This window comes from Chanodichthys erythropterus, chromosome 19 (assembly GCF_024489055.1).
Source record: "Chanodichthys erythropterus isolate Z2021 chromosome 19, ASM2448905v1, whole genome shotgun sequence".
Lineage (NCBI taxonomy): Eukaryota > Metazoa > Chordata > Actinopteri > Cypriniformes > Xenocyprididae > Chanodichthys > Chanodichthys erythropterus.
In genome coordinates, this window is record NC_090239.1 from 8,309,578 (window position 1) to 8,333,563 (window position 23,986).

General features: G+C 36.5%; 1 protein-coding gene across 1 annotated transcript in view; it reads right to left on the minus strand.

Annotated features, from left to right (window-relative positions):
* Positions 1-23,986, minus strand: part of fbxw10 (F-box and WD repeat domain containing 10) — a 43,023-nt gene that overhangs the window by 18,236 nt on the left and 801 nt on the right. Inside the window, exons 2-15 of the mRNA XM_067370287.1 lie at positions 21,904-22,056; positions 21,173-21,400; positions 20,338-20,465; positions 19,893-20,009; positions 19,349-19,461; positions 19,012-19,215; positions 18,799-18,920; positions 18,089-18,243; positions 17,391-17,533; positions 17,113-17,271; positions 16,785-16,999; positions 13,589-13,777; positions 12,816-13,466; positions 9,738-9,865 (exon numbers count right to left, since the gene is read on the minus strand). Of these exons, the coding sequence (XP_067226388.1) occupies positions 9,738-9,865; positions 12,816-13,466; positions 13,589-13,777; positions 16,785-16,999; positions 17,113-17,271; positions 17,391-17,533; positions 18,089-18,243; positions 18,799-18,920; positions 19,012-19,215; positions 19,349-19,461; positions 19,893-20,009; positions 20,338-20,465; positions 21,173-21,400; positions 21,904-22,056 (2,705 nt within the window). The remainder of the gene's footprint in view (positions 1-9,737; positions 9,866-12,815; positions 13,467-13,588; positions 13,778-16,784; positions 17,000-17,112; positions 17,272-17,390; positions 17,534-18,088; positions 18,244-18,798; positions 18,921-19,011; positions 19,216-19,348; positions 19,462-19,892; positions 20,010-20,337; positions 20,466-21,172; positions 21,401-21,903; positions 22,057-23,986) is intronic.

Sequence of the window (23,986 nt, forward strand, 5' to 3'; positions counted from 1 at the left end):
GAATTAAAAACACCTGATGAACAGGGAGGATTATTACAGTGAAGGTTGTGAATACCGCAGTGGAGAGGAATGTCAGTAGTCGAAGAAATCCATGCCATTCACCGCAGCTCCCTAACAGACCTGACTCATTCCGTTTGGCACCTTTAGACCACCAGCTCCACAAGGAAACAATCATCGGTGCAATTTCGAGTGTTTTAACAGCTGACTTTCTGAGTGCATCTGTATGTGTGCGCTTTAAGGGGTGTTTGTGACTGGGAAGATGACAAGCACAATACCCATCATGCCACATGTCGGTGCACAGCTTTCTGAGCTGTCGACTCAGGGTCATTGCTCAGCGAACAGTGCCGGGGTTCATTTTCTCACACTTTAGCCCTAATAGTGGGTTCAGCTAACTGTGTGTGTGTACAGCAGTTTAGTCCTGGGAAAATAAAACCTTTTGCTAACCGCATGTTTCTGTCCACAATGTGAAAGCCAATGGATGTTTAAAATTTTAAAACCTACTGCATTAAATATATTTATAAACGAGCAGTAATGAAAAATGATTTAAATGGTTCTCCATCTCAAGCCACATAACTAATGGACTTCATAGTGAGTGGCTGAGTTAAAAGGAAAACCTCAAAAAGCATCTTAAACACAAGGCAATAACAGAAACATCCCCCTCAGGATTGATACTTCGTCAGAACGGCGGATCAGTATTGGCCGATGTTGGTCACGTGAGCAGCACAACGCATGAGTGTGATGCCGATGCAGGAGCCGGCCAATACTGAGCCAGTATTGACTACCAATTAATTTCAAGTTTTCTTTTATGATAACCATTTTATGGGCAAATTCTGCTTATGTCCAAAAAGTGTTTGGCTCTACAAATTCTATGTATTGGCTTACTTGAATCCATTCTCAACAGAAGCAACATCACCCTCTTCTTGAACTCCAACACCTCCAAGGCTTGGTGGAGGTGATCACAAAACACGCTTTCTAACATCTGGTCCTGGCATATAAGTTGTATCCTAAATTTGCAACAATCAACAATGGAGCACTTGTAAAAACTTAATTCAAAACACAAATCATTCTCATGGTCCATTTTTTGATGTGGCACTTGAGTTTATGTGAAAAGGATCATTTGCGAACAGTGAAGTCAGTCAAAGAGAACAATGGGCCCCTGTGTGAAGAGGCCATTGAAGTTGTGACTTAACATTAAACAGTGTCACTCTGTCACATCAGGGGAGGGTGTCACGGACAGGGTAACCAGTTCTGAAAAATGAACAACAAGTTAACTGACATTTAGATTAAACGATGAAATCACTCATCAATGACTTCCTAGATTCAGCCAGAACATTAATAACCTCAACATAATTGATCTTCTGAACCATGAAACATATTTGAGTAATGGAAAGAAACGTAATTGATATCGCCATTACAGTGTGTTGAAGTTTCACTCAATGTTTATATGAAACTATAATGGAATATGTATCCATTTTAAGTATGTTCTTGAAGCTGATTGCATTTTAATGGGGTTAAGTTGCAGATTTTATCACTTAATATATTTTAGTATTGACTATAGCTCTACTGAACTCAAGCCAAATCTTACAGCCTGCACTCCCTCTTGTACCAGGTTAAATCCAGTTTAAACTCACAGCTTGAAGTTAAATCTGATAGCCCCTGAGACAAAAGTGAGGCAATGTAACTTGCTCTCCTGATAACAATCATTAAAAGTAGCTAAAATGTTCATACTTCAATATGTTGCATGTGTGTGCATGTCACATATTTGTGTGTCTTTCTAAACAACTTTGTGCATCTTTCTAAATTACATCTCACATGTTGTTCTGTTTCCTATGCCTTTAAGGACCAAGGAAGAGTAACATCTCTGGCAAGCATGCAGTAATGGCTAATTGCTTGTAAAAGCAGGATGAAGTTCTGGAGTCGGCCCTTAGGACATCTCTAATAGCACTCTTCATTAACTGTTCTGCTCAGTGACCGCTTTGTCTGTATTAGCGGACTAATCCCACTGATTACCACAACTTACAAAAACAGCCCTGAGAGAGTAACGGGGCAGAAAGAAGTCAGGGCAACCTCTCGTTCTTAAGGTGCTAATACTTGCTTCATTCAAACACACATAATACTTACTTGAATACTTGCTTCATTCAAAACACATAATATGTAACTATGAGCTAATTATTGACTGTTCGTACAGTAAGTCCTATAGGGTGAAAGACAAGTTTTCTTTAATGCTGCAATTGTTTCTCCTACACAGCAATGAGACACACTGCTTAAAAATTTGGGGAGAATTTTTTATGTTTTTGAAAGAAGTCATGCTCATGAAGTCTGCATTTATTTGATAAATACAGTAAAAACATTAACATTGTAATATATTAATATGTTTTAAAATGTTTAACTTCAGAAATAAAAAAGCTCTTTTAAAAATTTAAATTTTAAGTGTAAACCTGAATAAGTTGGCAAAACTCAAAAAAAATGAGGCAATCAGTTCCCTCAAATTTTTTAAGTTAAGAAATTCAAAGTTTAAGTAAGCAGGACTAACAGATTTTTATTTTGTACTCATACATTTTAACTGTTCTTAACTTGAAATGTTTGAGTACACTAATCCATACATTAAACTTAAAATTTTCATGTAACCTCAATGTGAACATTTTTGTTAGTGTAAACATAAAAGCTAACTATTGCTAACATGTTAACAATAGCATGATATAGCACTTGCTGAATGAGTACAGCAATATAAAGCATTTAATATACTTGCTCTCAAACCAGCCGCATGCACCGCTTATCACCACATTAACAACTCTTCTGAATTAGCATAACAAAACATTAATCGCTACTAAATCTCACAATTAACATTAATCTTGCACAAAAAACATTATATAACACTTAATTTTAGCATTTACGCTCCTCTTCGAGTGCCATGGGCAAAGCATGCTGGGAAATAGAAATCCCAGCCCAGTTTCAATTAAACTTAAGTTCATCAAAATTAAAATAAATACATAAAAAAAAAACTCAAAACAATGAAACAGTTCAGTTTACTTAAAACATATCAGTTCTGTGAACGAAAGTGCTAAAAACTCATAAAAGTGTATATGACTGAACTAATTTGTTTAATTTAACTTTGTCCCGATTCAAACCAATTAATTATTTTGAGCGTTATAGGGTTTACAGTGCAAATAGAAACTTTTGCTTAAATCTGAAATCTTGTACACGTCTCCTCTATAGTTTCGGGCAGATCTCAATGTCTGAAACTGTGCTCGCATCTGCCAAGATACCAGCGTCTGTAATCAAAATCAGATTTCAATAAGATCTCATCAAATTCTTCCAAAATGTATGAAAACGATTGTCCCGTTTGTACTGTATCTGTTTCTATTTTTCCTACAGGAATGCAGAGAAACATCTGTGTCAACGTTGATAGTAAAATTAAATATATTTAAGAACTCATTGCTGAACATAGACCACATGATCACTCAAAATCAACTCCACACAACAATAAACAATAACAAATAAATTAAATGAACAGCACAAAATCGCATAAACACACAAACCAATCGTGAGCTATGAGCAATACATTTTTCCTCCGAGTTGCTGTGAACAGGCTTTTAGTTGTCAGCTTTACCTAAATTCATGAAAGTAGTACATAAAACTGCAGCACTATTTGACTAAACATTTGGTAAATAAATGGAAATGTCCTGAATACACAAATTCCAGAACACTCATCAACTAACCTGTAGCTTAGACTGACAGACGGAGCCTGCTCAAATTAGACTGCCATTCATTTCGGCTCTGCGTTAAAAGTCGAAAAAAATAGTAAAGCTTGCTTATGGAAATCTTTCCTGTGTGAATTGGCTACTTGTTTGAGGCTGCCTCCCTCCATTGCCCCCCTCTGATCGGGAAGTTTTATGCAGTTCACCTTTGACTTTCGTGTCTCCGTATTTATGCCTTTGAAAACAGGCAAATTATAACAATCATCACTTTCGGCTCTACACGTCTGGGTCACTATGGTCCGCCAGAGCTGAGAGCCTTTTAAAACACCAAAGCCTCCTTTGAGAATAAGACCAATAATATTATCTTCTTGAATAGGGTGTTTGTCTTAAACACATGGGTTGCTACAATGTTGTCTTAATATCTGCAGCTGCCATGAAATCTATTGCCTAAAACTGATCATTTCTTAAGATTTCTTTTATGAAATAAATATGCAACTAACCCAAACAATCACCAAAACAGCCAAAGAATCACAAACTTAAACACATGATAATAATAATGATAAAAATAATAATAAACAGCTCAAAAGACAATTGTCTGCCAAGTCCCTGTTTAAGAGGAAATCTGTATTCAGATGGTAGAATAAATGTCAGGCTGTATGGTAGAGGTACTAAAGTGACAGGGAGCTGACAAAGTAAAATGCTGTATTTATGTGGAAATAATGACACGCTGTTGCATGAGACTGGTAAATCATTTCTAAGCGGCAGCAGCAAAGAGACATTTTCATTAGGAATGTGTGGATCAAGAGCGCCACCTACAGCTGATTCCTTGCTTCGTACTCTCAGTTCTGTCATAAGTTGGTAACCAGAGCCCTTCAGGGAGGCATCACCGAAAACAAAGACTGACACTTGAAAATAACAATCTGTCGAGAAATGAATCAGCACTCCATTCTTTGATCCATACTTTTCTTTCCACCAGAGTGACCTAATCAAGGGCTCTTTGAACAAGTTAAAGTTACCAAAACCACACAATGTCTGCCATTGATAAAACCAATCAATGCAATCAGGTTAACTATATGAATGAGTTTGGAGGTAATTAGTTCAATAGTACAGATCTGGAATTGCCCACCCAAGTTCAGCTTACGTTTTCAGTCCTTATCAGCAAGGCTAATTGATCCAGCTTCCACCTTCTTCTTCTAGAAATGTGACCTTAGCGAGAGTTCCTAGTTAGGTTGCTTCAGATAATCCACAGATCTTCAGGTATTATTGAGCTGCTCGTGTATGCGGCATTTGAGGCATCATAGGGACTATGTATATAACTATGCTGCTTTTAAGATACCTTTTTGGCCAAATTCTTGCACTGCATATCCTTTTCGAAAGACAATCTTATAATGCACTGCAATGAAAAAAATGCATTCAAGAGTATTTTTGAAGGCCAACTCAGAAGTTAGCCTCACCCTGCACGCTAAAAAGTAATTCAGGGGACCAGTCCCTACAATTTAAATGAATCCATGGTTGCAAGTTAAAAATTCTAATTTATTGTGTTAATTAAACCTTTTAAGTTGCAAATATTATTTTGTAGAGTTCTGTTGATGTAATAATGTTGATCATTACATCAGCTTAATATCATCTGTAAATTTCTGCGTTAATTGGCTTTTTAAAAAAATTAGGTTATAATAAATTATATTTGTATTAATTGTATTTTGTATTAATAAATTACAGTTGTAATGATAACTTCGAACTTAGGCAGTGGATTTCTAGTTCCCAGCATGCTATCATAGGACCGGATAAGGAGAATACATGCTAAAATTAATATTAATTTATTTGTTTTTAGTGAAGGGAAAGAGTGTTTAATGCTGTTATGTTTGACATTTAAAAGAGTTTCTGTAATGTTGAAGTTTACCACTGTGCTGAAGAGTGGATACATGAAGTTAAACACTACATTGACTTTTTAAGCAATGACTGCGCTAATGCTAGTGACAAATAATATCTTACTTGTTCATTAAATATACATGTTAAATAAGTTATGCTAGCATGTGCTATGAAAGCTGTTGATTTGAACTGAAATAGATAAGATTAGCCAAATTGGTTCCAGGGCTACAACTCTCATAGTTGGAACAACTTAATTTTTTTGAGCAATCAACTTAAAAAAATTGTGTTTATCATACAAATTATTAAGTTCCTCTAACTCAACTTAGCTTGTTGGTTGGGTGTAAAAGAAAAATTTGATGCAAACTCTTGCGTTAAATTAAAAAAAATATATATAGATTATGTATTTACAACACATTATTTTTTAAAGTGTGTTTTTTCCATTGCTTTTTTAATTATTGCAGAAAATAAGCTCTGTGACAGTGTTACTTTATTATTATTTAAATACTCTTACAGTATTTAGTTTTTGTTTTAGATTTTTTTATTTAGCTTTAATTATTTGTATTTCCGTTTTAGTAATTTTATTGCTTCAACAATTTTTTTATTTATAATGTTTAAGATTTTTAAGTTTTTCAACTAATATTTGCTAATTTATAATGCTTATTTCAGCTCTATTTCACTTAATGAAAATGGTTATTAATAGTATTAGTGAACTAAAAACACTGCACTGCTTTTGATTCTTAAACATATTTTTCATCAAGCCTAAATAAATTTACTAAAAGTAAAAAGCAAAAATTAGGCTAAACTTGTTAGCAACCACCTTCTTTAAGACCCATAAAAGCTTATAAAAAATATAGCGGGGTATTACTGATATATAAGATAAAAAAATATTGAGCTTGTGCTAACCACAGACCTTATTTCAGATGTTTAAATCAAAAACCTATGAATGGATTTAAATGGAACTGGAATTGGAAAAATGCTCATTTATTTTGGGGTTCTACAACCCATTCGCAGCACTTTTGCAATAGAAATAGAAATCAATTGACAACAGAAATCAATTGTCTAGACAAATCTCTTGTGCACTTTGTGCTCTTGTGAAGTTTATTTTATAGAAGACAGCTGTACATGTAGGCAGTAGACAGCGAAACACTTCGCTAGATTTTGCAGCCTTAGAAAAGGAAAGCTGTGGCTTCTACGTTCCACTGTTTTTGTATTTAAGTGATGTCATTAGGTTTAGATAGAGTTACACATCATACTCCTGACAGGATATTTAGTCAATGACTGAAGTATTTACTTCAGCCACTGGATATCTAGCTCCAGACTTCTCTCCATAGAAAATATTATTAGGAAATAAAGAGAAACATAGTTTTGACAAAGAAAACCAAACCATCTGTTTCTACTGTGTTTCCTTTCACACCATATCCTGGTTGTGAATTACACACACTCCCGCTTAGCTTCTCGCTATAATGGTGATTCCTTTGTTGTGACAATGTGACACAATGACACAAGCACTTCTGAATGGAGAACTAACACTAGACTGCAGTATGAATGATTCCAAACTTTTCAAATAAAGCTTAACTTCATGTCAATCTTCTTGGCAGAAATGTTATTACCAAAGAGGCTCACAAAAAAGGCATTTTGTGTAGCTGGCAGTACATATAAGCAGGCCCACACAGAATGTGTGGTCACAGAACAGTCCACATGTTTCGGCAGAAGTGAAACCCCATCATGCACTACACTTCCCCTGACCCTTGTATATTTGTTTATTCAATATTTTGCCTAATGATAATGCTTCCATCAGCTACCAGTTCCTGTAGCATAATCAATATGTTGCTGGCAACAACATCATGGGCTTAGTTGCAAAAAAACAACAAAAAAACTAATTAATACCCAAGTTGTTTTGGATGACAGCATTTCAATTATGACAACTCTCGGAATAGCTGTCGCATGTTATTGATAATGTCAATGTTAACATATTTGGTATGGACTTGCTACTGCTAACAGATACACAAACACACTGCTGTGAGCATGTGAGATGTGCTGCTGCTGCATAAATAATAGGGGTGTAAAGCGGACAGTTCATCACGATACGATATGATATCGATTCTGTCAGCCAGCGATACGATATCTGCCGATACCTCAAAAAATTCCACGATACGATTACGATTCGATTCGATTCAGGGCTATATCGATCGATTCAACGATATTTAGATATCATTTGCCTTGTTTGTACAACGAGTTATATTTTTATTAACTCACAACCACAACCAAAATTGATAACATGAACTTTTTTATTAATCTCTTTTTTTTATTATTATTGTTACACACTCTCTATCCCAACTACGACATTTACAACAACAAACAAAAAAACTAAATTACATTTTTTTTAAATAAATAAAAATAGAATTTATAGTAAAAATAGTTTGTAGTATTTCCCGAGTATTTCAACTGGAACTGGCAACGTTTTCTGCATCTGTCTTTTTGCTGCTACAACCACTTTGTTGCTCCATAGCATTCGCAATCTGACACGCAGGCGAGAAAACGAAAATGCGCACTTTGGCGGAAATGCGGACGTCACGTGAGGTTGTGGAGGGTGTCAAAATAAAGGTACCTTATATCGATATTATAAATGTGGCATCGATGCATCGTATCGTTAGACGTTTGATTGATGCATCGATCCATATCGATGTAACGTTTCACCCCTAATAAATAAGGCGTACATAAATCCTGTAGCAGATCTAGGCAGGTGGAGCTGGGGGAGGTGGAGGATTTCAGCAGGACTAGCCTACAGTAAACAATGAACTAGACTATTTAAATGTTGAGGAAGTGTTGAATCAGCTTGTGCCATGGAGTAAATGACTGCTTGTAAAGGACCTATCAGTCTGTGCCCTCTATATTGTTTCATAAGAGAACTAGATATAGATACACTAATGTTGAAAAGTCTGAGATCAGATTTTTTTAAAAGAAATTAATAAAGCATTAAACTGATCAAGTGACAGTACTGTATAGTATTACAAATATTTCTTTTTCAAAAAAAAAAAATGCTGTTCTTTTAAAACATAATAAAAATGTTCTTTTTATCAAAAATCATGAAAGCGCCACCGTTGTTTCCACAAAAATATTAGGCAGTATAACTGTTTTCAACATTGTTTCTTGAGCACCAAATCAACATCATTAGACTGATTTCTAAAGGATCATGTCAGACTGAAGACTGGAATATATTAAATTTGAACATTTTATGAACATTTTATTTGAATTTTAAATTTAATACATTTTAAAATAGGACAAAGTTATGTTAAATTGTAATATTTCATGAAATCAAACACACACATTAATGTGGGTTTTGGTTTGCTCATTTAAAAGCTACATTCTTAAAAATAAGAATTTATTGGCATCTATGGTTCCATGAAGAACCTTGATCCATGTAACCTCTCTGTTGCACAAAAGGATATTTATAGTGGAAAAAGGTTCTTTTGATTATTAAAATGTTCTTCACACTAAAAAAAAATGGTTCTATTCAGAGCTGTTCATTGAAAGGTTCTTCAGGGAACCAAAATCAGTTCTTCTATGCAATCATTGCGAAAACCCCCTTTTGGAACCCTTATTTTTAAGAGTGTAAGCATAAACTACTCATTCATTTCTTTCTTTCCAAAATGAGACCTAATTAATGTCCTTGCACTGTATAGCCTCATTCTGTCATGTCTATCCAGCATGTGGACAGTTCTGTCAAATGTCAGCATGCCATTCAAATAAACTGTGGTTTAGAAGTTAAAATATGAATCACCAGGACCTCTGAGCAACAGCCTGCCATGTGCTTCCAACTGCCACCTCCATCTATGCAGCACATCTGCAGCAATGTGATTTGACAGACCATCATGACTAAATCCCTCTGCTCCCAGTCAAATGGAGATCACAAGCCCTTCTGGTCATTCATATGCACCGATTCCGCCTTATTGTTCAGCCTTTCAACTCACATCTGAGCGGTTTTATGGAAAGCAGAGTCTTTTTTTCCAGGAACCTCCTTTCCTGCGTGCATCCACCCCCCTCACCCCGAAGAACAGCCTCAATACGTCCCACCCCAGGTCTCGGAGAGAAACAGGAGGCTTGTGCGCACTCCTGCATGAAGCCTGTCTGTTGTTCACCTTTGCTTTGATTTCATGCTTGTTATCTCACCATGGAGCCGGTGACCCCGGACAACAAGGCTGCTACCTGGGGGAACAATGCCGGGTTTTCAGGATTTCGGTGTCCACTGAGAAGGCTTTTAGGAGTGCATTCTCCTCCCCCGATTTCAGACACAGTCACTGGATGGAGAGAAAAGAGGGATACAGTGAAGCCCAATTTTCTGCAGATTAAATCAAATTAGCACAAGAGAGCTCCTGAGAGAGGAGACTTCAGGGGTGAAGGGTGATTGCTCTTACTTACGGCCCACCCCTCACTGCTTTCACTTGCCGTTTGCTTCCTCTGCTGCACAGCTGTTGAATGCTCAAACGAATCTTCCGTGGAACAGAACCTCATCCACACCCTTCAGTAATGCCCTGAAGGCAATGGTAGAAAGCAGGTGGCAAGTAGAAAGAACTGGTCAGGATGGCCACCAACAGCTGCTGGACACAAAACCATTGGCATCAAAGGTCCAACTCTGAAAAGTATCATATAACTAGTTTCCGCTCCAAATCACTTTGTAGTCAGACATTAGCCTAACACATTTGCTTTGAATATGAGAATCAAAGAAAAAGACACTCACCAGCAAGTATTGTGCCCAAAAGTATCCAAAAAGTACGTTCAGAGCTTGATTGATGAGGGCTTACTAAAGATGACACTGCGTTGCGGTGGTGACTAAACACATTTTATAGGCAGTATTTATTTGAAACGCTTACACTACAGAACTTCCAGATAAATGGAAGTTGATCTCCATTCATTTTCATTGGGAGAAAGGTGGCTAAACAGAGATGACAGCACAGAGGCAGCACTGAAAGCAGCAGAAGTATGACTGCTAATAACGCATATTGTGCAAGATAATAACCTCATGGCTGTTGGGTTTCATTGACAAATCAGAAGTGATTTTATTCATATCCAACTAAATTGGCATTTGGCTTCAAGTGGAAATGAAATGGAGGTAGCAACAGATCTTTTGTTCCATATTGTGACACACACAAATGAAACAAACTATCAAAAAGAAAAAATAATGAAGAGCGGGAACTTGGTTCTATCCATCTGTTGTTGATTGGATAGAGGCAATTGGCTGAATGCGAGCGTGCAGATGAGTCCAAGAATGAGATGGGGTTTAAGCAAACTAAAATGATTGGAGAAGTCACCAGAGAGAAGTCTTCACAATAAGATGCATTTAGAAAATGGATAGCATGAATTTTCATTTCATGTTGACTTTAAAGGATAGTTCACCCAAAAATGAAAATTCTGTCATTATTACTCACTCTCATGTCATTCCACACACGTAAGACCTTAGTTCGGAACACAAATTAAGATATTCTTTATGAAATCCGATGGCTCAGTGAGGCCTCCATTGCCAGCAAGATAATTAACACTTTCCGATACAAAAGAAATATATAAAACAGTTCATGTGACTACAGTGGTTCAACCTTAATGTTATGAAGCGATGAGAATACTTTTATAATTAAAAATAACGATTTTATTCAACAACATCTAGTGATGGGCGACTTCAAAACATTGCTTCATGAAGCTTCGAAGCTTTTGTTTCAAATCAGTGGTTCGGACTGTGTTTCAAACTGCCAAAGTCGCGCTCCCCAGTGGAGAACCATTGAAATTTCGATAAACTTATGATGTAAGGAAGCCTTGTTTACTTAAATCACGTGACTTTGGCAGTTTCGCTCCGAACCACCGATCTGAAACAAAAGATTCGTAAAGCTTCGAAGCAGTGTTTTGAAATTGCCCATTACTAGATATTGTTGAATAAAGTTGTTACTTTGGTATTTTGGCACACAAAAAGTATTCTCGTCGCTTCATAACATTAAGGTTGAACCACTGTAGTCACATGAACTGTTTTAAATATGTCTTTAGTAGCTTTCTGGGCATCGGAAAGTATTAATTATCTTGCTGGCAATGGAGGCCTCACTGAGTCATCAGATTTCAACAAAAATATCTTAATTTTTGTTCCAAAGACGAACTAAGGTCTTATGGGTCTGGGACGACATGAGGGTGAGTCATTAATGACAGAATTTTCATTTTTGGGTGAACTAACCCTTTAAGAAATTATTCATTATTTGACTGGATTGCCATTTTGCATTTTTACGAAAGAAAAATTAAGAACTAGATGCAACTCACATAAAACTCAGCACTAAAATGCTACATACTCATTTTTAGAGTTAGAAAACCTCAACAGATGTTCATTGGATGAACATCATTTGTTTGAAATAGACAGCTTTACATTGCCTGCCACATCAACGCGATTTTTCATTTCAATATTTAAATTAAAACAGCCCACCAAATAAGAATCAGCTAAAGACAAAGTGATATAAAACAACAGAGATGTAAACAGTTTTTTCAAAGATTTGCTCTTTACTCACAGTGTGTGGCAAATCTAATTTATTTAATGTCTCTCCAACTTCAGCAAAATATGTTTACACTTCTTGTCAGCATCTCTCATTAATAAGGTCAAAGTCAGAGGATTTGTATATGCATGCAGAACTGCTGATGAAATGCCTGAAATAATCAAACACTCTTAAACAGGCACTTTAAAATACTGTATAAAGATTATAATATAATGTATAAAGATCCTTTAAAAACGTAAAGATTCATAACTATTTCAAATAATGTTCATAACGTTCCAACCTGAGAGGATCACTTATGATTTATGATTTCTGTGGGACAGATTAGCTTGTACTTTGCTGCCCCCTAGCATCAAAACTTGTTCAAGCATACAAAATAAAGACACAAAAAGAAAGACATGTACTAATAATCTCAAACTTCATTGATATAATGCAACATCTAGCCATCAAATTATATGTAAGGTCAAAGAGTATAACATAAAAATATACTACAAGTATACATATAAATACTACAAGCCAATTTATCAAATTCAAAAACATTTAAAATATTGTATCATTCTATTATATTATGTTACTTCTATAGAATTCAAAATATCAAACTGAGAATTCAGTTGTCTGTCTATAACAAAAGTGTGTCATGCCTTTAGATTTCAGTACCTTATCATAGGTCAGGTGCACACACCTAGTTTCCTTTACTGATGACAATGGCTGCGCTTCCAAACAGTTTTACTTTGGTCACCCCTGCCATGTTTGTGACTCTGCTGCTGTCTGGTAGACTCCTGAATGAAAGCCTCCAGTTGTGTGTCCGTCCTCAGCTGAAAGGCTCCATGGTCCTTGAAGGGGTCTAGCAGGAGGTGATATGAACTGGACATGTTGGTCATTTTAAAATCTTCATGGCAATGTGTGGGCATGGAAGTTCGCCTCATAAACAATCGCTGTTGAGCCTTGCCATCTTCCGGGGAAGTCGTGTTTAGTGGGCCAATCTTGGTTGTGCCAGACCGAATTACTTTCAAGGATCTTTGGGATTGTTTAGGAGGAGAGTGAGGTGTCAGGCAGGTCTGCCTGGACTGTAAGGAGCTCTGAGGGTTGAGGTCAACTCTGTGGGTTGTGAATGGGGCATGGATTTCAGACGTTTTTTTGGTGGTGGTTTGAAATGATGGCTCTTTGGATGAATCAGGTCCCCAGGCATCTCGTACTCTGGCATTCAGCTCCATGTTGGACCTGGCTAGATCACTGTACCAGCTCTGCTGGCAGCTGCCGGCCCTTAGTAGAATTAGGTCAGGGGTCATGGGGTGGTGAGGACCTCGTTTTCTCATTCTATCTCTGACTGCCTTCTCACTCTGCCTGAGTACTGAGCGTTTGGTGTCATAAGTCTTCTTATCTTTAAATAAGAAATCAATTCTCATATTTCATGCATGAACTTTCATCTAAAACTGTAGCATTCTATTATTATGTTTTACAAAACACGCATATCAAATAATTTTGATTAGGTTAATCTCTTACCCAAGTAGATGGTGTCAGTGCTTGGTGTGTGGCTGACTCTGTTTTGAAATCCACTGACAGGCCTGCCTGCTGAGAGAACAGATCGGGGCCTGTTGAGGCACTCAGACTGCAGATTAATGGAGGCCCTGCTGTGATGATAAGCCTGAAGCTGACTCCACGTTGACACCCTTGTGGACTCCTGCTGAGTATCTATAGGTACAAAAAACATCAACGTTAGAGCTGGCATGAAATGAAAATTCAATATACAGTGGGTACGTAAAGTATTCAGACCCCATTAAGTTTTTCACTCTTTGCTATATTGCAGCCATTTGCTAAAATCATTTAAGTTCATTTTTTTTCCTCATTAATGTACACATAGCACCCCATATTGACAGAAAAACACAGAATTGTTGACATTTTTGCAGATTTATTAAAAAGAAAATCTGAAATATCACATGGTCCTAAGTATTCAGTAGCCTGACTACGTCAGACTTCCTACTTCCGCTCAATTTCATTTCGCTTCTGTACTCAGTCTGATACAGCGTCAGAGCTTTCTGTTTGCCACCGGTCTGGAAACAGCCGGGCCAATCAACGAACAGAGGGCGGGCTGAGAGCTGTGATGTAGATGCTAAGCGCCGAGTTTTACATTGTAGGTTAGAGAAATCGAAAACCGAAACGACCGTGGAAATGGGAAACGAGACACGGGATGCAATTCGCTCTGTTATGGAGAACATTCAACTCTTTTTCAAACTGAAGCCAGAACAAGAAGAGTGTTTGATAAATGCATCATCATGTGTTTACAACAGGTTTACAGTGGAAGTTCAATCATAGATTTGAGTTCGATGCATGATGTCTGTGCTTCGATGCGGCTGTACAGGCACATAACATACGTGATAACTAAACGTATCTGATTGGCTTACGGGTAACCAATGATTTTAAACTTCAGACAAGCGCCCCCTAGCGAGAGAGAAAACACTTCTCTATTATGCCATTCCAGACTCTGTCTACGAAGCAAAGTGAAGTAGCAGAGTCTGGTATTACCAGGCTAAGTATTCAGACCCTTTGCTCAGTATTTAGTTGAAGCACCCTGGATTTGGGGATCCTCTGCCATTCCTCCTTGCAGATCCTCTCCAGTTCTGTCAGGTTGGATGGTAAACGTTGGTGGACAGCCATTTTTAGGTCCTCCAGAGATGCTCAATTGGGTTTAAGTCAGGGCTCTGTCTGGGCCATTCAAGAACAGTCACGGAGTTATTGTGAAGCCATTCCTTCATTATTTTAGCTGTGTGCTTAGGGTCATTGTCTTGTTGGAAGGTAACCTTTCGACCCAGTCTGAGGTCCTGAGCACTCTGGAGAAGGTTTTCGTCAAAGATATCCCTGTACTTGGCCACATTCATCTTTCCCTCGATTGCAACCAGTCGTCCTGTCCCTGCAGCTGAAAAACACCCCCACAGCATGATGCTGTCTTGCACTGAGGAGAGGCTTCCATCGGGCCACTCTGCCATAAAGCGCTGACTTGTGAAGAACTGCAGTGATGGTTGACTTTCTTCAACTTTCTCCCATCTCCCGACTACATCTCTGGAGCTCAGCCACAGAGATCTTTGGGTTCTTCTTTACCTCTCTCACCAAGGCTCTTCTCCCCTGATAGCTCAGTTTGGCCGGACGGCCAGCTCTAGGAAGGGTTCTGGTCTTCCCAAACATCTTCCATTTAAGGATTATGGAGGCCACTGTGCTCTTAGGAACCTTAAGTGCAGCAGAAATGTTTTTGTAACCTTGGCCAGATCTGTTCCTTGCCACAATTCTGTCTCTGAGCTCTTCAGGCAGTTCCTTTGACCTCATGATTCTCATTTGCTCTGACATGCACTGTGAGCTGTAAGGTCTTATATAGACAGGTGTGTGGGATTCCTAATCAAGTCCAATCAGTATAATCAAACACAGCTGGACTCAAATGAAGGTGAAGAACCATCTCAAGCATGATCAGAAGAAATGGACAGCACCTGAGTTAAATATATGAGTGTCACAGCAAAGGGTCTGAATACTTAGGACCATGTGATATTTCAGTTTTTATTTTTTAATAAATCTGCAAAAATGTCAACAATTCTGTGTTTTTCTGTCAATATGGGGTGCTGTGTGTACATTAATGAGGAAAAAAATGAACTTAAATGATTTTAGCAAATGGCTGCAATATAACAAAGAGTGAAAAATTTAAGGGGGTCTGAATACTTTCCATACCTACTGTATTTTCTAAATGCATGTTATTGATCTTATTGTGAATGATTCATCCATGTAAGTTTTCTTTCTTTCTTTTTTTAAAATGATGAACACAATGTTTAATCAAACCCCAACCATTTCTTACAATCGATTGCAAGCTCTCATTCAGATTTACCTCCATCCAGTAAACAATCTGTGGACTGAACCAAGTCACTGCCCTACATTTTCTTCCTCAGACACTCAGATGTGTCACAATATGAAAAAAGATCTGTTGCTTCTTCACTTTAAAGATGAGAAAACAGTAAGTGAAGGAGATGGACCACTCATAAAAATGAAAGAGAGAAATCATAATGCTTAAAGGGGTAATGAAATTGATTTTTTATTATTTGAATTTGTTCCCTGAGGTTCACTTATAAATGTTAATAAAGTTTTTTTGCACAAAAACAAAAAAACAAATATATGTGTGGACTGGAAAAACAATTATTTTCAACCTTCATTCTGACCCTCTGTCCTGGAAACAGTATTAAATCTCACTCGCTGTTGCATGCAAGAAAGTGTTATCCATATGAAATAATTAAGGCAAATGTAGCTGCTGTTATTGTATCATAATAAATATAAAAGTAATCTTGAAAAACAGTATTAGAAATTTCGGTCTTTCCCCATTCTAGTACATAGGAGCAGCCAAGGTGTTACCAATATGGCCGCCAAGTGAACTGACTGTAAATGGGAGTGTTTGGGAAACGTGTTTGGAAACCATCATTATTTTTGTCATTGATTCTTGTTGGTGATGCTAGTACAGCCGAAATGACAAACTCCCTTTTTAAGCTTGTTGGATGTCAGCCACATTAGCTATTTCTTTGGCAAGACATGGCATAACTATTTAATAAAAATGCATTTGTTTAAATATTTATTTAAATATGTAATTCATAATCCACTGTGAGTCAAAATTAGAAATTACATTCTGTATATAAATTATACTATATTCTATAAGGCATTTGAAAGGTGGTACCTCGTGCATGCTGCATACTGGGAGTTGAGAGGCTCTTGAAACGGTGGAAACGACTTTTTGGGCTGGGTGAACCCCCTTGAGCCATCTGTTCAGCGCTCTGAGGCACATTCTCAAGGGAGATCTGGGACCGCTCAAAAAAAGGACTGGCAGAGTAGTCCCAGTGAACCTCAGCGAACTGGAGCATCAGAATACTGCCTTTGGTGTTTACAACCACACTGACAGCATGACAGAAATCTTTTTCAGATAATATAACATTACAAGACAGAACAGCATCATTAAATTGTGCTTATAAAATTGAGTAATTTGCCTGGACACAGGGTAAACTCACGTGTTGTGGTGTGTGTGTAAAGAAAGGACAGGGCATTGCTGCATGTTTGTCCTTATAACTCTCAGGCAGTCTCCATTTAAGAAGTTGAAGATCCGGATCTTTCCGTCCATGCAGCCGGTAATGATCCGCAGAAACAGGAAAGACATGGTCAACACCTCTCTAAAGATTATAATAGAGAGTAGGCAAGAGATCAGATCATTTATGAAAGTGCACAATCATGCTATTAAAAGTTATTAATGAGAATGACCAGCTGTACAGTCACTGGTTGGTTGTGTTACTTTGGATGCTGGAAGGTCCTCAGGCATTTTTTGAAGCTAGAGTTGGTGCTCCATGCTTTGACCTCCCCATCTGAACCCCCAGAGAGGATATGCCACTGATCGAAGCACAGACACAGCACTGCACCCTGGTGACCACTGATTTGCTGTAACAAGGAGAGAGTATTCAGTAGTTGTTTCATGAAGAAATGTGGCCGAAATTCATTTGAGGACAGGAATGCCTGTCATTATGATTCATTCTTTAAATCAACGATTTTCTGAGATTACCGTTTTTTTACGATTGCTAGAACACATAATATTTAGGTCACATTTTCGAAATTTCACACAGTGAGCACAGCAGAAGTCTATTTGGGGTAAACTGTGGATCCTTTACCATTGCTTTGGGACAAGCATTGCTAATGGCTACTTTTCAAAAGTCACAAACACTACCAAAACTCTTTGTACTTGCAGGCCAATTTGCTTACATACTCTTTTCAAAACTGTTAAACATAAGTACAAACATAATACAAAACTGAATAAGTTTTTGAAATTTGAAACATTTCTACAGTAATGGCATATTGAAATATATTGAGAATCTAAAAAATTAAAATATTATCAAAACATTTAGATGAAAAAGGGAAAATTACGATTAATTTTGTTCTGCAGTGTAAACATGTATACATGCTTGTGTTCTGAACATAATCACTGAGCATCTCTCTCACCCTTGTAAGTGATGCCGTCTCCATGCTCCATATCCTGATCTGACCTCCAGCACAACTACTGACCACCAGAGTTTCATTAATCTTCACACACATGATTGGTTTAAAGTGTTTAAACTTCAGATTCTCAACACACTTCCCCGTCAGTAGGTTCCACACTGTGATCAATACACACATAGACAAATACTTTTACAAGCTATTAGCTTTGGTCTTTAGTTTTATTTATACACCCCTGGAGCAGACAATATGCTAATGATGCCACATTTTTCTGATCCTGCCAGAGTTGCAATTGTGCATTATTTGGGTCAGGACAACACACAACAAACATTTTAAGCTGCACAACCGTTTTCAATGTTGATAATAATAAGAAATGGTTCTTGAGCAGCAAATAAGCATATTACAATGATGTCTGAGGGATCATGTGACACTGAAGACACAGGAATACATTTTATTTTAAAATGTATTAAAATAGAATTATATTAAATTGTAAGAATAGTTCACAGTATTACTGTTTATTGTATTTCTGATAAAATAAATACAGCATAAGAGACTTCTTTCAAAAACATAAAAAAATTTTACCGACCCCACACTTTTGAACAAAAGTGTATGTTAAGATGGCACCTATTTTCCAGAAGTTTTCAAAATATCACTTCATTTCATTTAACTTTTTCACTTTTTTCTTTACAAAAATACGTAAATCTAATTAGGCCTACCTCTAACTCTACAATCTTTGGCTCCAGACACCAGTCTATCCCCATACAAATCCATGCAGTTTATAGTGCCAAAATGTCCATGAAAAATCATTGTACATATGCCGGTTTTCAGGTTCCAGCACCTTTGAAAGGAGTACAGAAATAAAGCACAACATTCTTTACTGCTGTCTATGATTTTAGTTTGTTAAACAACAATAGTAATGTCTGACTAACCTGATACTGAGGTCATAGCTGGCGCTGATAACCAAGTCTCTCTCTTCACAAACCAGAACTGCTCTTACACTACCTGCATGTCCCTGGATCACTAAAGGATCCTCTTTGGGTGACGCAACATGCAGTAACTTGATGGTACGGTCCCTGGATCCGACCGCCACAAACTGCCCCCCAGCATAATGCGAAACTCTACTGGGGTCTTCTCTATATGGAGAACATGACAGGAAGTTCTAAAACTATGATATAATATATGATAATTTCTTATATTTAATACATCTATATATTCATTCAATGTATCATAGAGTATATTCCAACATGTTTTCTACATAAATTCTACCTTTCCAACAGGACCAAGATGTTATACACTCCACAGTACACGTTGCGTTCTTCCATTTGGACTGTCTTAGTTTTAAAGCCTTTGTAGACAGAATCCAAATCCTGCTGTTGTGTCTAAAAACATAGGTAAATCGTCAAATTTATAAGTTTATTAAGTTTGTAATGCAGATATATATATTTCCGTCATGACAACTCTCAGAGTGTTTGGCATGAGTACATGATTTGCTACTGCCAATACACGACACACCGATGTGAGCAAATAAGACATGCTGCTGCTATAAAATATAGGATACATGTATTATCTGTAGCAGATCTATACAGGTGGAGCTGGAGGGCTTCTGAAAGTGTGCAGCAAACAGCTACAGCAAATGCCGACCAAGTATTTGAAAGCAGCAAGCTCACTGGCTGCTGATACAGCAGGAATCAAGAAGCAGTGCCCTACAGAAAACTATATGATATCAAGTAGATTTAGTCGAGGACCTATCAGCCTGTGCCATTTAGAGTTTCATGACAGAATTGTATATGCAAAAAGTGTCTTTTTGTACCAGCTTATGTTTGGGGAAAGATTCTCCATGCTGAAAGTGCTTAGGCCCTTCACTGATGGGCACTTGAACCTCACAGATCTTAGCATAAACAGGGTTGACCTTAGATGTTGAGTTACCCTGGAAATGCATACAAATGATCAGAACTGTAATATTTAGAACAAAATTATGAGAACTACTTTCATGTGACAAAAACACAGACAGATTTTATTAAACTAACCAAAAAGAACACACGTACGATATTAATATGTTTTATCCTAAGCAATTTATATTGCATTGAAGGTATAGAAATTATCAGTAGACTGTGTGTTCCCTAGGGACTGAATCCATGCATTTGCCATTGCTAACACTATGTTCTACCAGCTGAACTGCAGGTTACATGGTGACATATTTGACCTCATTGAGATAACAAAATAAACTATATATATGATTTTTGACGATGTATTACTTGCAGAATCATGGCCTGTTTCTCAACACTCTTCTTTACTTCCATCTCAGTTAAGATCTCATCAGTTAGGCATTGCCAGTGCTTGGACACACACCTGCAGCTGTACAGCGAGACCTTATCCAAAAGCCCTAGAAGAGTAAATGACAAAAAAAATCTGTAAAACAATACTAAACCATATATATTATGTCTGAATAACTAAATATTTAAGGGATGTCACTATTTTTAGGTTACCTATATGATGAAAATGCATAATTGCATAAAGATTTATAATAAGATACATTTAAGTCATGTATGGCAACTAAAACTAAAATATAAGTACTTCTGATAATAGTAATTTTCCCTAAAATTTCTAAATTAGTAACAGATGGTCTATTGAAAAGAAATTGGTTGCTATTAGCGAGGTTTGGGTTCAGTTGCTAGGTCTTGTAAAGTATCTTTTAAGTCAACCTAACCCTCTTGTCTATTGGCAGTAAAGTTGTTTCCATAGTAGCACAAGTCTAGACTATTTCACAGGTCTGAAAAGAACAACACAGTGATGCTTACAACAGACATGAACTAAACATGCACTCATAAAACAATAAGTGTTACAAAGCATCTGAATTAATAAGAACCAGTTAAGCTCAGCTTGTCACTCCTCAGAAAGAGAAAAGAAAGAAAGAGCTGTTTCTGTTTTGAAAAACAAAAATAAGTTATTAATTTAATTTCTTTTTTAATTTCTGGGAACTATGACAGACATTATTATAATTAGGTTTAAAACTAATCTGTTTATACCTAATTCTGACATTAAGTCTAAACAGTCAAACTCTTCATAGACAAGTGGAAAAACTAGACTTACCCAAAATTATCTTTGCAATGTCGACTGGCAGACTTCGAATGAAATCTTTATGACGGCTGACACCTGACATTGATTTTGACGACCTGGGCACGACGGTGAGGGCAGGATCAGGATCATCAGAACTGTCTGAGTCTGAATCTCTGCCTTTTCTTTTGTTCCAGGGGTCTAAATTCTGCGTGTGCAGCTCAACTTCATGACAGACACTCTTGAGAGATTTGGCATCTTTTACTGTATAATAAATAGATCCAACCACTTACAAATATAAATGTATTTACTTTTTTAAATAAATATAAAATATCCAACTTTTTATGCAAAAAAAGTCAAGGTTTCCTTAAGCAGCAATGTTTTTAACATTAAATGTTTTTTGCGCACCAAATTAGCACTTTAGAATGATTTCTGAATGATCATGTGACCCTGAAGACTGGAGTAATGGTTGCTGAAAATTCAGCTTTGACAACACAGGAATAAATTACATTTTAAAATACACTGAAATAGAAACCAGTTATTTTAGATTTTATTAATATATTTCACAATGTTCCTGTTTTTACTGTATTTTTGATCAAATATATAGCCTTGGTGAGCAAAACTTTAAAAACTTTTTACTGAACCTCAAATTATTGAACAGTACTTGCCGAATTCATGGCCTGGTTTCAATCATAAATATAAAAATATTTACTTTTTAACATAAATATAAAATATTCAATCACTTATGCAAAGAGCTCACTACTTACTCTGTTCCGAGTATTCCTGTTTTGAGATATCTGTTTGACTATCCTGATGAGCTTCTTGAGGCAGATCAGCTGGCTCATATAAAGTACATGCTTTGATGAGAAGATCCAGATCCGGGTGGTCATCTGAATGGTAAGAGAAGTGTGACTCTGTAACTGGGAGATCTGCAAAACTATCTATAATCAGACAAGATATCACATTGATACATTTATTCAAAAAGAATCGCTACATTTTCCCGAAAAGAATTGCTATATTTTTCAAAAAGAATCGCTACATTTTCCCGAGAAGAATTGCTATATTTTTCAAAAAGAATCGCTACATTTTCCCGAGAAGAATTGCTATATTTTTCAAAAAGAATCGCTACATTTTCCCAAAAAGAATTGCTATATTTTTCGAAAAGAATCGCTACATTTTTTTCAAAAGGAATCACTACATTTTTCAAAAAGAATCGCTACATTCATTCAAAAGGAATTGCTAAATTTTTCAAAAGAAATCACTACATTTATTCAAGAGGAATCAATACATTTAAAACGCATCAGTACATTTATTTGAAAACAATCTATATATTTATTTGAAAAGAATTGCAACATTTTCCAAAAAGAATCATTACATTTTTCAAAAAGAATCGCTACATTTTCCCGAGAATTGCTACATTTTTCCGAGAATTGCTACATTTTTCAAAAAGAATCGCTACATTTTTCAAAAAGAATCGCTACATTTTTCAAAAAGAATCGCTTCATTTTTCAAAAAGAATCACTACATTTTTCAAAAAGAATCGCTACATTTATTCAAAAGGAATCAATATATTTAAAACGCATCAGTACATTTATTTGAAAAAAATCGCTTCATTTTTTAAAAAGAATCTCTACATTTTCAAAAAGAATTGCTTCATTTTTCAAAAAGAATCACTACATTTTTCAAAAAGAATCGCTACATTTTCCCGAGAATTGCTATATTTTTCAAAAAGAATCGCTACATTTATTCAAAAGGAATCAATATATTTAAAACGCATCAGTACATTTATTTGAAAAGAATTGCTTCATTTTTTCAAAAAGAATCGCTACATTTTCAAAAAGAATTGCTACATTTATCATTTACTCAATAAATTTCTTTCTTCTGCTGAAAACAAAATAAGATATTTTGAAGAATTTTGGTAACCAAATAGTTGCTGGGCCCCCAATGACTTCCACAGTATTTTTTTCCTAATACTATGGAAGTCAATGGGGCCCATCAACTGTTTGGTTACCGACATTCCTTCAAAATATCTTCTTCAAAATTCTTCAAAAGAAATTCATACAGGTCTGGAACAACTTGAGGGTGAGTAAATGATGACAGAATTTGCATTTTTGGGTGAACTAACCCTTTAAAAACCTTCAATGTATCTGATAAGATAAAAACTGTTTACAGAACTATAGTATTGTGGTACTTCAACTGAAGGCGGCAGATCCTTTTCCTATTTAGCACCTAAACTCTGGAACAATCTTCCTAGCATTGTTCGGGAAGCAGACACACTCTGTCAGTTTAAATCTAGACTAAAAACACATCTCTTTGCTCATGCATACACATAACACATTATCAATACATTAACATTTTTCAAATCCGTTAAAGGATTGTTACGCTGCAATAATTAGGTCGGCCGGAACCGAGAACATTTCCTATAACACTAGATATACCTGTACATCAGAATAAGAATGGCATCTACGCTAATATCTGTCTCTCTGCTTATCCTGAGGTTTGCCGGGTGCTGGATCCAGGCCGTATCCAGATCAGATGGAGAACCTGCGTCTGGACCTGACTACAACGTAGCCCAGGAGACAATGGGCCTAAAGATCCAATTCTGGCTGCATCTATAATTCAGATTTTTAATCCCCGTATCCGCTTACATATATTTATATATAATCGATTTTTAATCTCTATAATAAAAATGTACAATTCAGATTTTGATCTCCATATACATTTATATATATATATATATATATATATATATCTTCCAAGGGGTTTTTTCCCTCCTAGGACTTTTTTCCCAGTGCTAGCACGCTGGGTTTTTCTCCTAGGGGTTTTTTTCCACCCCTGGAAGTCAGCCGA